Below are 17,670 nucleotides of genomic sequence, written 5' to 3'. Positions count from 1 at the left end.
CCGTCTATGTATTTACGCACTCACACACACATGCGCTGTCTCTGTATAGATTGGACCATAATCCAAACAGCAGATATACTATACTGTTTGACAAGCGGACAGCTGTTTATGGTGAATGTATGGAAAATTTTAAACCTCTGTCTGTTTTTTTACAGAGTCAAACACAGATAGCATGTATTTGTCCGTGATACCAGCCGGTGCATGGTAGTGTGTGAGGAGCGTACAGCTCTATACAGAGTGTGTATGGAAAATTTTAAATCTCCGTCTATTTTTTTACGGAGTTACACACACACACGCTATCTCTGTATAGATTTGACCGTGATCAAACAGCAGATATACGATACTGTTTGACAAGTGGACAGCTCTATATGGTGTATGTATGGAAAATTTTAAATCTACGTCTATTTTTTTATGGAGTCACACACACACGCTGTCTCTGTATAGATTTGACCGCGATACAAACAGCAGATATACGATACTGTTTGAGCAGTGGACAGCTCTATATGGTGTATGGAAAATTGAAATGTCCGTATATGTATTTACGGAGTCTCACACACACGCTGTCTCTGTATAGATTTGACCGCAATACAAACAGCAGATATACTATACTGTTTGAGAAACGGACAGCTCTATAAGGTGTATGTATGGAAAATTTAAAATCTTCATCTATTTTTTTACGGAGTCACACACAGATAGCATGTATATGTCCATGATACCAGCCGGTACACGGTAGGGTGTGAGGAGCGTACACCTCTATACGGTGTGAGAAAAAATGAACGCTCTGTAACAAAATGAACTCTCTGTAACTGTGCAGAAAATCAGAATAAAAGTTTTTTTGCTTTTAAAAAAAGCAGTTTGCACAGCAGTGTGCACACAGCAGTGCAGCTATCAGGTAGCCTTAAAAGGCAGCCTAATAACCACCAGCGCTGCTGCACACCCAAAAATCCTCCCCGTCACTGCACACTAACTGTACAGTTGAAATCACTATCAGAAGAAGCACAAATTTTTTTTGTTTGTTGCCTAACGCTCTCCCTATTAAGAAAGAGCAGCAGCAACCTCTCCCTATGCTAAGATCGGCAGAAGTAAAATGGCGGTCGGCGGTCGGGGCTTTTAGCCACTGTGATGCCACACATAGCAAGCCAATCACACGAATTCCCTTCTCTAAGATGGTGGTGGCCGCTGCCGATGTCATCGCGTTGCCCACAATGTGCATCCTTGATGATTGGCTGAGAAAAGGCGCTGAAGCATCATGGGAAACGCGACTTTGGTGCGCGGGTCGGCGACCTCATGGCCGACCTCACGCTATGGTCAGGTTTCGATCGGCAAAACCCGTCTTTAGAGAAAGTCGTTGACTTATCAATTTGACCGACCTGTTTCACTCAACCCTACAGGTAACTATTACTGTGCAGAATTATTAGGCAACGTAATAAACACCAAATATCTACCCATCTCACTTGTTTATTTTCACCAGGTAAACCAATATAACAACACAAAATGTAGAAATTAACATTTCTGACATTCAAAACAAAAAAAGGACCAACATAGCCACTTTTCCTTATGATGACACTCAAAAGCCTTCCATCCATACATTCTGTCAGTTGCTTGATCTGTTTACGATCAACATTGCGTGCAGCAGCCACCACAGCCTCCCTGACACTGTTCCCAAAGGTGTAATGTTTTGACTCCCTGTTGATCTCACATTTTATGAGGGACCACAGGTTCTCTAAGGGGTTCAGATCAGGTGAACAAGGGGGCCATGTCATTATTTTTTCTTCTTTTAGACCTTTACTGGGCAGCCACGCTGTGGAGTATTTGGATGCATGTGATGGAGCATTGTCCTGCATGAAAATCATGTTTTTCTTGAACGATGCAACTTCTTCCTGTACCACTGGTTGAAGAAGGTGTCTTCCAGAAACTGGCAGTAGATCTGGGAGTTGAGCTTCACTCCATCCTCAACCCGAAAAGGTCCCACAAGTTCATCTTTGATGATACCAGCCCATACCAGTACCCCACCTCCACCTTGCTGGCGTCTGAGTCAGAGTGGAGCTCTCTGCCATTTACTGATCCAGCCTCGGGCCCATCCATCTGGCCCATCAAGAGTCACTCTCATTTCATCAGTCCATAAAACCTTACAAAAATCTGTCTTAACATATTTCTTGGCCCAGTCTTGACGTTTTATCTTGTGTTTATTGTTCAAAAGTGGTCGTTTTCCAGCCTTCCTTACCTTGGCCATGTCCCTGAGTATGGCACACCTTGTGCTTTTTGATACTCCAGTAAAGTTGCAGCTCTGAAATATGGCAAAACTGGTGGCAAATGGCATCTTGGCAGCTTCACGCTTGATTTTCCTCAGTTCATGGGCAGTTATTTTGAGCCTTTTTTTATCAACACGCTTCTTGCGACCCTGTTGGCTATTTGCCATGAAACGCTTGATTGTTCAGTGATCATGCTTCAAAAGTTTGGCAATTTCAAGATTGCTGCATCCTTCTGCAAGACATCTCACAATTTTTGACTTTTCAGAGTCCGTCAAATCATTCTTCTGACCCATTTTGCCAAAGGAAAGGAAGTAACCTAATAATTAAGCACACCTTATATAGGGTGTTGATGTCATTAGACCACACCCCTCCTCATTACAGAGATGCAAATCACCTGATTTACATAATTGGCAGTTGGCTTTCATGCCTATACAGCTTGGGGTACAACAATATGTATGAAAAGGATGATGTGATCAAAATACTCATTTGCCTTATAATTCTGCACACAGTGTATAGACCCATCATACACTGGAGCATCATCCATGGGTCCCATCATATACTGCAGCATCATATGGGGCCCATTATATATGGAGCATTATATAGGCCCATCATACAATGGAGCATCATCCATGGGGCCAATCATGTACTAGAGCATCATATGGGGCCCATTATATATGGAGCATTATAGAATGGAGCATCATCCATGGGGCCCATCATATACTGGAGCATCATATGGGGTTCATTATTTATGGTGCATCATATAGGGTATGGAGCATTATATGGAGAATATATGGGGCCTATTCTGTATGGAGCATTACATGGAGCCCATTCTGTATGGAGCAATATATGGGGCTCATCGTATACTGTATGTAGCTTTATATGCGACTCATTATACTGTATGCAGCAATATGTGGGGCTCATTCTACTCTATGGGGACCGTCCTATACTGTATGGCACATTATATGGGGACCATTATATACTGTAGCATTATGTGGAGCTCATCATATACTGTATGGAACATTATATGGGACCAATTATTCTGTATGGAGCAATATATGGGGCTCATTATTCTGTATGGCGCACTATGTGGTGGCAATAATACTGTATGGAGGAATATACTGTCCAGTTTTTGAGCTATTGTAGAATTTAAAATAGATGTCAGTCATGTAATGTAAAAAGTGAAGTATTTGTCATTGCACTATACCAATATTTCTCTGCCGTATCGGAGCATCATGAATTGTGGTATGTGTTAAAGGGGCCAACTGACACTCTTTCACCCGAGGCACACGAAACCTGGAGCCAGCCCTACCCCCCCACAACTTTAGCCAAATAACCCCCAGTTTTCAATGCGTAACCATTATTATAAAGTAAATTAAGGTTGACAAGCTTAAGTAATAAGAATTGATGTGATTGGCATTGAAATGGGCACTGTAGGTGTGTTTACTGTCCTCCACTCCCTGACGACTTTGCTTCCCCATTGACTTGCATTGAGTTTCGTATTTCAGTCGGACCTCAGACTTTTCCCGATAGTCGGCCGATTTCGTTCGACTCGACTTTTGAGAAAGTCGGGATTCATGAAACCCGACTCGACCCTAAAAAAGGCAAAGTCACTCATCTCTAAAACTAAGTATTGCTAGAAATGTATCAACATTTTTGTAAGATATGTATAGAGATTTACAGGTGAAAAGGGCTTGAAACATTATTTTTAATGGTGCATGTAAGGGAGAATTTTTCAAGACAGGCATTTCATATTCCAGTCCTGAACGAAAAGCATGGTGGAAAAAGATGTGTCAAATTTATTAAAAGGTACATGCCTCTTAATGAATTTGGTACATCATTAGGCAAGTGTTTGCACCAGAAAATGAGATCTATGATCTTGAGCAGGCATAGCTTTCTGATATATCTTACACTAGTTTCCTTGAATCTATTATAGTAAATTTGTTGCAAGAACATTGTCCTTTTTCACTTTTGGTAAAGAGCAGAACCTGTCAGGAATTGTATTACTGATATTGAGTAATGCAAATGCATCCCACCCCCTATACATTTTTGGGTTCTACAGAGTGATTCACTTGCTACTTTTCCCGGAAAAATTGCTGTAACTTCTAAAAGAGAGTGAGAGTGCAATGAAACATCAACGAGAAACATCCTCACTCCGAGTGGTCTCGCCGACTAGTCCACATGTCAACTAGTGGCCAAGAAAGGTTGTGTTTGCCTGTACAGAATCACTGTACTGATTTAACACCACCAGATTTTTCTTTTTGGGGTCATTTGATGTGTTGGGTGTACAGTTAGAATCCATGAACATTACAGTCACTACCAGATAGTATACATCGAGAAATTCAGGCTATGACCCCATATATTTTGCGGAATACACTCAACAATATGGAATGGCACATGCAGGAGTGCTTGGAATTGAATAATGAATATTTTCAACATCTGCTTTAAAACATCAGTTTCTTCGAAACCAAGGTATGTACAACCCAAATTTCAGTACAGTAAATTGTCTTTTAGAAGTTGCAGCAATTTTTCTCGGTAAAGTAGTGAGTGAATCACCATGTATTATACTAGCCAAAAAGCCACTCAAACAGAATACACCCTACAAAACCCACACATAAATGTTCCACTATGTGATATATCAGTTCACAATGTCTATAAATTGGTTTACTTGAGTGAAAAGTGTTGTGACATACTAGACCCTACTTTCGCTAATTATCATCATTTTTAATATGTCCATGATTATTAACAATAATAATTATTCTAACAAGAAAACCTGAAGTCCAGTATAACATGAAAGCTTAATCTGAAGTTTAGATGTGGTTACCTCTCAGCTGTTGGAAGCAGGACATTCCTTCTCCTGACTCAGAAGAATGTCTCAGGACACCATTGCTCGGTTTCGGTCTCTCGTACTCTCGATCGGGAAGCATAGTTTGCTCACTCTCCTCAGAATTATCCTTGCAGATAGAGAGAGACTGAGGAAATCCAAACATCAGAAGAGAAGAGAAAAAGAGTAAGGCACCGCAAAGCAGAAAACCAGCCCACCATGCGCCAATCCAACGTGGATCTTCAGGTGTTATTTCCAGCTTACCTAAAACATAACACAAAAACTGATTAAAAATGCCATATTTTGGACTGTCTATGAATCTATATGTATTGTACATAGATCGCAATTCATCATTTAGGTAAATTGATAAAGGTCCACTGTTTTACTGTCTTTCATGATGTAACAGAACCTGCAGGCACATTTCAGCACCTCGGACAGGGATACATTTACAAAGCCCTTGCACTGCTCTACATTAGGTTAGCTAGTAGCATTACAGCAGATTTATACTAACATGTCTATATACAGATTTAAAGGGGATTTCCTGTCAAAGTTTTTTGGAAACCAGCTTAGAATGTTATAAAACAATATCATGAAGACAAGAGTATCTCCCGCGTTGCTGTGTACAGAAGACATCAAATCTCAGTGATTCACTCAAGTGGTTTTTATTCTGGTGGTCAACTGATGACCCCCATACCTGTCATTACAGAGCTCCTTTGAAACCCTTTCTGTGGCCAGGCTTCATAGGAGACCGTGATTTCTGCTATATGCAGCGATACTGTGACATCACTAAATACAGCACAAGCAATCGGATGATTGCATCTTCAAGGCCCCTAAAGGGGCTAACAAGAACAGTAAAAAGTAAAAAAATAAGGATTTAAAGAATATGAAAAAATAAATAAATTTAAATTCAAATCACCCCCTTTACCCACATGGAAAATAAAGATATTTAAACAAGAGAAAAGATACACATATGTGGTATCGCCTAGTTCAGAAAAGTCAAATGTATTAAAATATAAAAACAATTAACCCGATCAGTTAACTCCGTGAGAACAAAATATTCAAGAACGTCAAAATTGCATATTTTTTGTCACTGCAATTCCACAAAAAATGCTGTAAGAAGTGGTCAAAGAGCCACGTCAATCCCAAAATGGTACTAATAAAAACTTTGCTTCCCTCTGCAAAAAAAGAGCCATGGCACCACCCCATCGGCTGAAAAATAAAATTGTTACAATCTTGGAAAATGGCTACAACCCCCCAATTTTTTTTTTTTTGTTTTAAACGTCTGATTTTTTTTCACCACTAAAATAAAAATAATGCACATGATTAGCATCACCGTAATCGTATTGATGAGGAGAATCACATTGCATGGTCATTTTTATCACAAAACGTACAGCGTAATTCCCAAAAAACAATGTTGAATTGTTTTGTTTTCTTCTCAATTTCACTGCACTTGGATTCTGTTTCTTGTTTTCGAGAACACTATGTGGTAAAAGTAATGGTGTCATTCAAAAGTGCAACTTGTCTCTCTAAAAACAAGCCCTCATATGTCTATGTGGACAGAAAAATAAAAGAGTTAGGGCTCTGGGAAGAAGGGGGGGAAAAATGGAAACAAAAAAAATGGAAATTTGGCTAAAAATTTAAAATTGGTTAAAAATGCCTCAGTTTTGAAAGTAATAAGAACTAGATGGGATCAAACTGTGAATGTATTTATTTATAAATTGTGTGTGACATAATGACACTTTATCAGAACAATGTTATCGATGAGCCACGGTATATCACTGGGAGCTTGTGCTACACATATAGGTAATAACTGTCATTATGGAATATTAATGGACTTACTGGTATCAGCAAGTAAAGCATCAACATAAATCTTGGTGCAGAAGGACCCCAAGATAAACCCACAGGCCGGTCCAAATACCAGCATGGTGAACAGGATACCTGCAATACAAACACAAGATTCCTTTTTTAATAATTAAAATAAATTGTTGACATAATTGTTTCACAAAGAACAAAACCTCTGCGCGTACCGTACATGTTGGGATGTGGCGCACTGCTTTGTCAAGAAAAACAACCAATTTTCAAAATAATTTGATCTAAAATGCCCACATTTTACTTCTGGAAGCTTTTCTTTTGTTTTGTGCTCATAAAGACAATCATATCATAAAACGGTGTTTACACACATGCAAAAGACAAAGCAAGGAGAAATGCAGAGAAAGCATGCACCGAGAAGGATGATGATATTTCGATACAAGTTACTTTTCTTGAGAACTATGGTGCCACCTTGTGTTCCCAGTGAAAACTGTCAATATAAAAAACAAAAGTAACCGGGAGGAGAAAGAGAAAATATGAGAGAGGAATGGAATCAGTAATGCAAGAAAAATTACAAAAAGGGCATTAAACCCCACTAGCAGGACAGCTTCTCTTTAACAGATCTCTAAAAGTTAACGTTTATTATGTATACATGAAAACATGAAGAATGGGAATTATGTACATATAGTGATAATCTCAAAATTAAAAACCAAAAACACTTGGAAGGTTTTGTAATTATTAATGAAATATCTAGGGCAGCATGGTGGCTCAGTGGTTAGGACTAAAACCTTAAAGCACTGGGGTAGTGGGTTCAAATCCCTACAAGGATAACATCTATAATGTGTTGGCATGTTCTCCCCATGGTCACGTGGGTTTCCTTCAGGTACACTAGATTCCTCCCGCACTCCAAAGACATACTAATAGGGAATTTAGATTGTGAGCCAAAATGGAATGATAAGAAAGTCTGTAAAGCACTGTGGAATTAATGGTGCTATATAGGGAGTAAAATAAATAAATCTATCACCTTTTATGCTTTGATTAGTTCAGGGCGATGCTCTGGATTGCCATCCTTTAAAGGGAATCTGTCACCTCATTTTTGGCCTATGAGATGTGGCCACCGCCATCAGGGGCATACAACATTCTGTAATGCTGTAGATAAGCTCCCAATGTAACCAGAAAGATAAGAAAAACGAGTTAGATTATACTCACCCAGGGGAGGTCTGGGTCCGGTCCGATGGGTGTCGCAGTCCAGTCCGGCGCCTCCCATCTTCTAACGATAATGCCCTCCTTCCTACTTCTGCTGTGGCTCCTGCGCAGACATACTTTATCTGCCCTGTTGTGGGCAGAGTAAAGTACTGCAGTGTGCAGGTGCCAGACCTCTCTGACCTTTCCCGGCACCTGCGCACTGCAGTACTCTGCTCTGCCCTTAACAGGGCAGATAAAGTACGCCTGGGCAGGAGCCGTGGCAGAAGTAAGAAGGAGGATGTCATCACTAGAAGATGGGATGTGCCGGACTGGACCGCGACATCCATCGGACCGGACCACCCCCCTGGGTGAGTATAATCTAACTCATTTTTCTTATCTTTCAGGTTACATCGGAATGCTGTAGATAAGCCCCTGATGGTGGTGGCATCATCTCATAAGGTAAAAATGAGGTGACAGATTCCCTTTAATCGATTCATGCCTAAACTACATCATATCTTATTGAGGCAATGATAACACGCTAGAATTGTTTCACCACAGCTATGGCTTCATCAGGGGATGGGACATCAGTCTGACTGGCCTGATGAAGGGGCAGGTGTAGTGAAACATGTTGGGGGGACAATTCAGTGTGTGTCATTATTGTTTCAATATTAAACGTTAGCAGTTTTGAATGAATCGATAACAGGATAGAAATCTGGAGATTTGTCCTGAATTAATCAAAGCATGAAATGTGTTACATTCATAATTATAAAAGCTATCAACCGCTTGGGTTTATAAATAATACAAGTTTTAGTTTTGTAGTAAAAGAATCAGTGTTATTATTTTAATCAGGAAAGGCCGCTATCTCTCCGTGCACTTTCATACATGGTGAGCTGTTAATCCTTGAGTGAGGCCACCCAGCAGATTCCTAAAATGAGCAGACTTCTCAGTTTCTCTATCTGCATAACATTATTTTGGCAGCTTGAACAACATTTTCATGGTGACATGTTCCATTTATCACACTAGAGATACAATTCTACGAAGACATTATTTAGACTGTGCATAGCAAATATATTTAGTTTTAAAGGTCATATTAGGACCCCACTCGGAATCAACACATATATTCTTCAACATCTTTTCTTGCCAGGCTATTTTTTTCCTTTACTATTAACGCAGTTACAAGCTTTCACAAAACAGGAGTTAATGTAGATGATAAATTAGGAATTTAGACAAAAGATCCGGAATTCCATTAATCACAATACAATTGGAGGTCAGACACCAATAATAAAGATATGATTGATAGAATATTAACATCTTCCATTTGGAAGGTAAAAATCACATAGCATATTGAATGATAATTAGTGTAATGAGTGGCACTACCATCTGACATCGACTGGCATCATACAGGGTCACCTAAACAGTGGGGCAACCAGCATTTCGATATAGGTTGTTTCACTTATCATAAAAGTACGATCCATTCTGCAACATTTTATCATTGAGATTCCTTCTGGTATAATCATTTAAACTCCCAAATAATTTAGAGCAAAAGCAACAAAACAGTTTCCAACAGCAGAATGATATACAACAGATGATGCGTTACACAGGATTAGCCAGCTTTTCTTTTTTTTTTCTCTTTAACCTTTTAAGTTTCTATCATTAATGTTAGGCGTCATGTTTCTGCGTCTGCTCTGCAGGAATCCAGAGCCTCTCATACCGCGGTCTCCTGCTGTCTATCTACTGCAGAGAAGATAACTTTGCAGCAGACCGCTCCAGAGACTAAGTTCCTCTGTGCTCCTACTGGGCATGCTCACGAGACGATCTCCCATTGGAGATCGGGAGTCATGTGCCCAGGTCGTGCTCCAGATCTCATTGGTCCATCTCGGAGATCTGGAAGGTCCCGCACGGCTATAAAACGCGCGTATGACCATTCGGCCATGTGCTAGTATAGACTTTTCAAGCTAAATGTGTGAATGGTGACGGATGCATGACTCTGGTCACTGACTCATTTGAAACCCCTTCCCTCTGATATTACGCATGTGGATAGGGAATTAGTGCAGCAGTCAGCACCAGTCAGTGGCTAGCCTTAGGCCACTGTGCACACCGCACCTCTACTCTAGCGTCCAACATTGCACCTGCTTCCTAGCCTTGTCAATTAGCGGCCGTGCCCTACACCGCGCTGAAGTTGCAGCCCTCCTTGGCGACCGCAGTAGCGACGCCACACACGGTAGGTCTAGATGGACGCAGCTCCTCTGCCTTGGGTCCTGCTCCTGTGACCAGATACTGTGTGTGCATTTCCCTGTGGTCTGTGACACTAACAGGCTCAGCGTTTTCGTAGGTTTATGTTGCGGCGTCTCTGTGTGTGAACAGAGCCCACTTTGCGCACTTCGGGTGAAGTCTAACCCGTGCGCATTATATTGCCATATTGCTCATCTGTCATTACCTAGCAGCGGCATAACACCTACTGCACGGTGGACCCTGAGCGGCGAACGCACTTTATTATTTATTTTTATTTAGTGCGTTCCGCCGTTCCTAACATTATACTAGCGCCAGGGTCTGGCTAGTAATGGCAAATCAGCAGCAACTCCTCCAGTGCATTTGCCAGCTAGAGGGACGGTTGGCTACCCTTGAGAGTGTTATCTCAGCGGCGAAGTCTTCAGAGGCTGCTGTACAGGCGATCGCAGAGGCGGTTTCACGTATGTCCACGTCCTCCCCTGCGCCGACAGTTTCCCGCCTCCCGTTGCCGATAAATTTTCTGGCGATTGCGCCTCCTATAGGGGGTTTCGTGAGCCAGTGCTCTATCCAGATGGAGTTACTGGCTGCGCGATTCCCTACGGAATGGGCTAAGGTGGGGTTTATTATTTCCCTTCTGTCGGGCAGGGCGTTGGAGTGGGCCACGCCACTGTGGTAGCGTGATGACCCTGAGGTTCGGACCGCTGCTCAGTTCTTAACATCTATCAAGCAGGTTTTCCTGGGACCACGGGTCACGCATGATACCTCTCTTCAGCTCCTTGCACTAACTCAGGGATCCCTCTTGGTCAGCCAGTATGCCGTTCGCTTTCGGACACTGGCTTCCGAGCTGGAGTGGTCTGATAGAGCCCTCATCCCTGTATTTTGGAGAGGTTTAGCTGAGCATGTTAAGGATGCTTTATCTACCTGAGAGGTTCCTGCAAGTCTGGAGGAGCTGAATGCCATTTCCACCCGTATTGATCTCCGTTTCTCGGAGTGCGGGCTGGAGCATGCTCAATCAAGATGGAGGGTTACTCCAGCTCCCAACCTCTTTGAACCTCTGGAATCACCCGAGCCAGTGTTCACTCCCAGAGCCCATGGAGGTGTCTCGCGCCAGTCTTGAGGCGCGTCCGGCACTAAGCTCCACTTGCGGCTACCACTGTCAGCACTCTGTTCCCCAGGATAACGGGGCCCCACAATGGCCAAATTTTGTGCTGCAAGGCAAGACCTTTGTCCCCCCTCGCCTTCGGCCGAAGGTTTTCGCGTGGGCACACGCATCCAGGGCGGGTGGTCACTGTGGCTACATGCAGACCACAAAACTCCTGGCAGGGTCTTATTGGTGGCCGCACAGGGCTTGGGACATTAAAAAATATATTCGGGCTTGCGCCTCATGTGCTCGGGATAGCCTCCTTAAACGAGTGGAAACGTCCGCCGACACACCGCGGCACTCCACTTCAACCTATGCTCCGGCCGGTTTTGCCGCTCCCGCTGTGTCCCTTCTTAAACCAGGCGATCTTGCCGCCTCTGATACCTTCCACGTGTCCCGGTTTTCCATGTCATCTACCGGGACATCTGACTTGCCTTCGGACGAGTCTGAGGCCTATGCCTCTGATGGGCACAAGGTGGTGAATTGGAAGGCTCAAAGGGGAGGGGGTCCTAGGAGGGGGAGTAATGTTAGGTGTCAGGTTTCTGCGTCTGCTCTGCAGGAATCCAGAGCCTCACATTCCGCAGTCTCCTGCAGTCTATCTACTGCAGAGAAGATTACCTTGAAGCAGACCGCTCCAGAGACTAAGTTCCTCTGTGCTTCTACTGGGCATTCTCACAAGATGATCTTCCATTGGAGATCGGGAGTCATGTGCCAGGTCCTGCTCCAGATCTCATTGGTCCATCTCGGAGATCTGGAAGGTCCCGCACGGCTATAAAAAGCGCGCATGACCTTTTTCAAGCTAAATGTGTGAATGGTGATGGATGTATGACTCTGGTCACTGACTCATTTGAAACCCCTTCCCTCTGATATTATGCATGTGGATAGTGAATTAGTGCAGCAGTCAGCGCCAGTCAGTGGCTAGCCTTAGGCCACTGTGCACACCGCACCTCTACTCTAGCGTTTGACATTGCGCCTGCTTCCTAGCCTTGTTGACTAGCGGCTGTGCCCTACAACGCGCTGCAGTTGCAGCCCTCCTTGGCATCTGCAGTAGCGACGCCGCACACACGGTAGCTCTAGACGGACGCAGCTCCTCTGCCTTGGGTCCTGCTCCTATGACCAGATACTGTGTGTGCATTTCCCTGTGGTCTGTGACACTAACAGGCTCAGCGTTTTCGTATGTTTATGTTGCAGGGTCTCTGTGTGTGAACAGAGCCCGCTTTGCACACTTCGGGTGAAGTCTAACCCGTGCACATTATACCGCCATATTGCTCGTCTGTCATTACCTAGCAGCGGTGTAACACCTACTGCACGGTGGGGACCCAGAGCGGCAAACACACTTTATTATTTATTTTTATTTAGTGCGTTCTGCCGTTCCTAACAATTAATATCTCTTTTTTGATAGTTAGCCACAAAAAGTTATATAACAAACATAGTAAGATTACTCTAAAATCCACCATCACAGTTACTTCAAGTAGAATAATATTGCCATCACCACAAAAACAATATGAAATATAACTAGCGCTCCACTAATGGGCAAACCCAAATCTAAAAAAAGATGGGACAATGTTGTAAAATGTAAAGAAAAGAAGATCACAGTAACTTGGAAAACAATTATAGCCGTATATTGTATCAGCAAGAGTAACACGAAAAACAGCACTCGCTCGATCCTTTTTGCCTTTTTGCCTTTTTTCGGGTCGAGTCAGGTTTCATGAAACCCGACTTTCTCAAAAGTCGGGTCGAACGAAATCGTCCGATTATTGTGAAAAGTCGAAGGCCGACTGAAACACGAAACCCAATGCAAGTCAATGGGGAACCAAGGTCGGCAGGGAGTGGAGGACAGGAAACACACCTACAGTGCCCATTTTAATGCCAAAAACATCAATTCTTATAACTTAAGCTTGTCAACCTTAATTTACTTTATAATAATAGTTAGGCATTGAAAACTGGGGGTTATTTGGCTAAAGCTGTGGGGGGGGTAGGGCTGGCTCCAGATTTTCGTGCGCCCTGGGCAAGAGTGTCACTGGGCTCCTTTAACACATGCCACAATTCATGATCCTCTGATACGGTAGAGAAATAGCGGTATAGTACAATGAAAAATACTTCACTTCTTACATCTCATGACTGATATCCATTTTAAATTCTCCAATAGCTCCCAAAACGGACAGTATATTACTCCTTACAGTATTATGGCCACCGCATTGTGCGCCATACAGAGCAATGAGGCCCATATATTTCTCCATACAGAATCACTGGTCCCATATAATGTTTGAAACAGTATATGATGAGCTCCACATAATGCTACAGTATATGTTGGTCCCCATGGATGAAGCTCCACTGTGTTATGGGCCCAAATAATGCTCCATATATAATGGGCCCCATTTCTAATGCTCCAGTGCATAATGGGCCCTGTAAATGCTGCTCCAGTGTCTGATGTCCACCTTTGGAATGCTCCAGTGTATGGTGGGCCTCATATATCATTCTCCAGAGTATAGTGCTCCCAAAAATAGCTGTCCCAACATTGAAAACAATTAAATAAGTCTCCTCGCTAGGGAATCCCTGTACTAGTCTGGACTCCTCATCATCCGCATCTTCCATCTCACTACACTTGGACTGTTTAGGCAGAGGGCGTACAGACGTGATGTCATCACGCTCTCTCACCAGAATGTCACTGTCAGGAAATGTGGAAGACATCACGGCGGTGGAGCAGGGAGAGGTAAGTATTTCAACTTTGCAAGTGCTGTGATCCTTAGCAAGCAGGGGGGGCCCACTTGTTGGCGACGGCACTGGCACAGGGCCCCTTATAGTACAGCAGTGTGTCTGACGGCGGGTCACCCACCGGCAGAGACACTTTTGCGTACTATGAGGGGCCCTGTGCCAGTGCGTCGCCCATGAGTATGCCCCCCCACCTGCTCAAGGAACCTGCACTTTCATCTGCACCTTCCTCTTTGTCACCGTGTAAGGTGGTATAGTATGCGGGAAGGGGAACCTGAGTTTCATCAGGGTCAGATTCTGGCTGTGTAGAGTGCAAGGGGAATGTAGTGATCTGGGTCAATGTACCAGCAGAATCATCTAGCAGTGGCTGGGCATCAGTGCACTTGTGGCGCCCCCAGGAGTACAGTCACCACAGTGGCATTACCTTCCTCCTAGAGAGTGTGATGTCATGCTTGGGAGCAACGAAGGATCTCTCTAGCAGTTAAACCAACACACAACACAGTTCCCACTCCAGGCCAGCAGGGAGACCTCTGAACCTGACTGCTGAGGAGCTGCTCTCTGTGGTCAGGAGGTGGGAAGTTAGGGCAGTCTGTGAAGGGAAGGGGAAGTGTGTGGACGTGAGAAGGGGAGCTGGAGGATGAGCAGAGTTAAGGCTCACTCCTAGCTGGAGCGCATAGTCGGTATTCCGGTCTAGGAGTTTGTAGGGACACTGATGGTCCTGCAGCAGAAACCGGAGGAAGTAGCAGCTGTAAATGCTCTGTTCCCAACTAAGGCTCAGAGGCCCCAGCAGCGACGTGTGTGAGCCAGAAGGAAAAGGCTTTGGCTGCCTGCCATACGAGAAAGTTCCAAAAGAGAGTCAATAGGGGGAACTTCAGTGAACTCAGTACTGCGAGTACCTCAGATAAGCGCTAGAACGGAGGCCAAACTACCTATCTGCAGAGAGAGAATTCCAAATTTGCTTCCAGGCTGACCAACTCCTTCTCCATCTGTACTTTGGGTCCTGGACGGCACTTACAAAGTACGGGTAAAGGAACTGCACGACTGTGTCTGTCAACTTTCTCCTGCGCCTGGTGCACGGCTCTGCTACATCCTACACTGCACACCATCTACCAACTCTTTCATCTGCCCTGCGACTGCGGCCCTACCTGTGCAGGGCTTCTACATCTTAGCTGCACCACATCTGTCCCAGAGAAGCAACACTGCAGCGCGGGTCAATCTGATCAGAAACCACAGGTGGCGTCACGTATCATTCACCTATAAACATTATTCACCCCTTTGTATGGACGCCCAGGGCCACGGAATGGGTCATCACCACCAACGTGACACATCCCTCTGAGACACCGGCCCGGTACCGATTAACCCCACTGCCCTGGCTGGCCACCCACACTCCATGTCAGATTTATCTTGGACTTGGAAATTCACGATTTGACTTGATAACCAAGGCATGGTATGTGAAAAGAGCTCCAAGGAGTAATCAGTAGTGTGGCCTGCCACATCCTTCACTTTTGGTAGGGGTGAAGGATACAAGGAAAGGTGTTGTTCCTGACCAGGAGCCTCCAATGATGACTCAGTGCTTTTATTTTTTGAAACTTCAGAAGAGGAGGCGAGAGAGCTGGAGGCTGTGTTAGCAATGTAAGCCAAAACTTGTTCCTGAAGCTCCGGCTTTAAAAGTGGTTTACCTACTCCCAGAAAAGGGAACCTTCGAGGCCTTGTGGAGCCAGATGATGAAACAGTCTCAACACCTCCTGCCTTAGGTGCTATTGTGCTTTTGCCACTACCAACAGATGCCCAGCCACCACCACCACCATCGGGACCAGCTGGCAACTCCCGCCCACTTCAATGGCATCTTCCACCATACTTGCTCATTGTTGTGAAATGTGCCCAAAATACCACCAGCTATATGGTACTGTAAAACAAGGTAGAAGGTGTATACTATTGGTGAGATTTTGAATCTCACTATAGATTTGAGGACGCTGAACTGTTGTCTCAGGCCCAGTAGAGATTACACCTCAATGTAACAGGCTGAAATTGGATGGTGTATGACAAGGTGGAGAGTGTCTATAGGATTGGTGAGATTTTGAATCTCCCTATAGTTTTGAGGACGCAGAACTATTGTCTCTGGCCCAGGAGAGATTACACCTCAATGTAACAGGCTGAAATAGGATGGTGTATGACAAGGTGGAGGGTGTCTATAGGATTGGTGAGAATTTGGATCTCACTAGAGATTTGAGGACGCTGAACTATTGTCTCAGGCCCCATAGCGATTACACCTCAATGTAACAGTCTGAAATTGGATGGTGTATGACAAGGTGGAGGGTGTCTATAGGATTGGTGAGAATTTGAATCTCACTATAGATTTGAGGACGCAGAACTATTGTCTCTGGCCCAGGAGAGATTGCACCTCAATGTAACAGTCTGAAATTGGATGGTGTATGACAAGGTGGAGGGTGTCTATAGGATTTGTGAGAATTTGGATCTCACTAGAGATATGAGGACACTGACAATGATGCTCTCAGTCCAAGTATGGACGCAGGCAGCCTAATAAGCAGGACTGCTCCACAGTGCACACACAAAAGGGTGGAAAAATGAACGCTTGGTAACTGTGCAGAAAAGAGGAAGAAAAGTATTTTTGCTTTTAAAAAAGCAGTTTGCACAGCAGTGTGCAAACAGCAATGCAGCTATCAGGGAGCCTTATAAGGCAGCCTAATAACCAACAGAGCTGATGCACAAAAATAGAGCCTCCCCTGTCACTGCACACAAAGTGTTGTGTTGTAAGTGGAAAGCGCTAACAGCAAAAGCAGTTTTTTGGTTCTTCTTCCCTGCCTAACGCTTTCCCTACAGAATCAGCAGCAGCTCTCCCTATGCTAAGATTGGCATAAGTAAGATGGAGGTCAGCGTTCACGCCCTTTTATAGCCCGTGTGACGCCACACAAAGCCAGCCAATCACTTGCATGCCCTTCTCAAAGATGGTGGTGACCGATGCTTATGTCATCGCATTGCCCACAGTGTGCATCCTCCATCATTGGCTGAAAAAGGCCGCTGGAAGCATCTTTTGAAACGTGACTTTGGCGCTCTGGTTGCTGACCACGTGGCCGACCTCACGCTATGGTCGGGTTTCGTTTCATGAAACCCGACTTCAGCGAAAGTCGCCCACTTTTGACTATGACCGACCAGTTTCGCTCAACTCTACTCGATCCTTCTTTCAAAACGTGATTTTAATCCATTAAATAGATGACATTAATATTTGCGGAGGTGAAGGTGTCAGGTTAGTTTTTCATGAAGAGTGAGACCTGCTGGACTACGGCCATTTCACGCCTCGCTGGCGCTTTTACTCCTCTGACACCTGCACCTCCACAAACATTAATGTCATCTATGTAATGGATTAAAACCACATCTTGAAAGAAGGATGGGGTGAGTACTGTTTTTCTTCTTACTCTTGCTGATACAATATATGTTCTTTTATGCATGCACCACCCAGAAGAGATCCGACGGGCCTATTTTCTGATGAATTATGTTGAAAT

At 44.1% G+C, this 17,670-nt stretch overlaps 1 protein-coding gene across 1 annotated transcript in view; it reads right to left on the bottom strand.

Annotated features, from left to right (window-relative positions):
• Positions 1–17,670, bottom strand: part of SLCO3A1 (solute carrier organic anion transporter family member 3A1) — a 680,913-nt gene that overhangs the window by 266,444 nt on the left and 396,799 nt on the right. The window contains exons 3-4 of the mRNA XM_073568740.1: positions 6,913–7,011; positions 5,074–5,337 (exon numbers count right to left, since the gene is read on the bottom strand). Coding sequence (XP_073424841.1) covers positions 5,074–5,337; positions 6,913–7,011 — 363 coding nt within the window. The remainder of the gene's footprint in view (positions 1–5,073; positions 5,338–6,912; positions 7,012–17,670) is intronic.

Source organism: Dendrobates tinctorius, unplaced genomic scaffold, assembly GCF_039654945.1.
Source record: "Dendrobates tinctorius isolate UK_male_01 unplaced genomic scaffold, ASM3965494v1 ptg000022l, whole genome shotgun sequence".
NCBI lineage: Eukaryota > Metazoa > Chordata > Amphibia > Anura > Dendrobatidae > Dendrobates > Dendrobates tinctorius.
The sequence above is the reverse complement of the archived record's forward strand: the minus strand, read 5'-3'. Positions and strand labels throughout refer to the sequence as shown.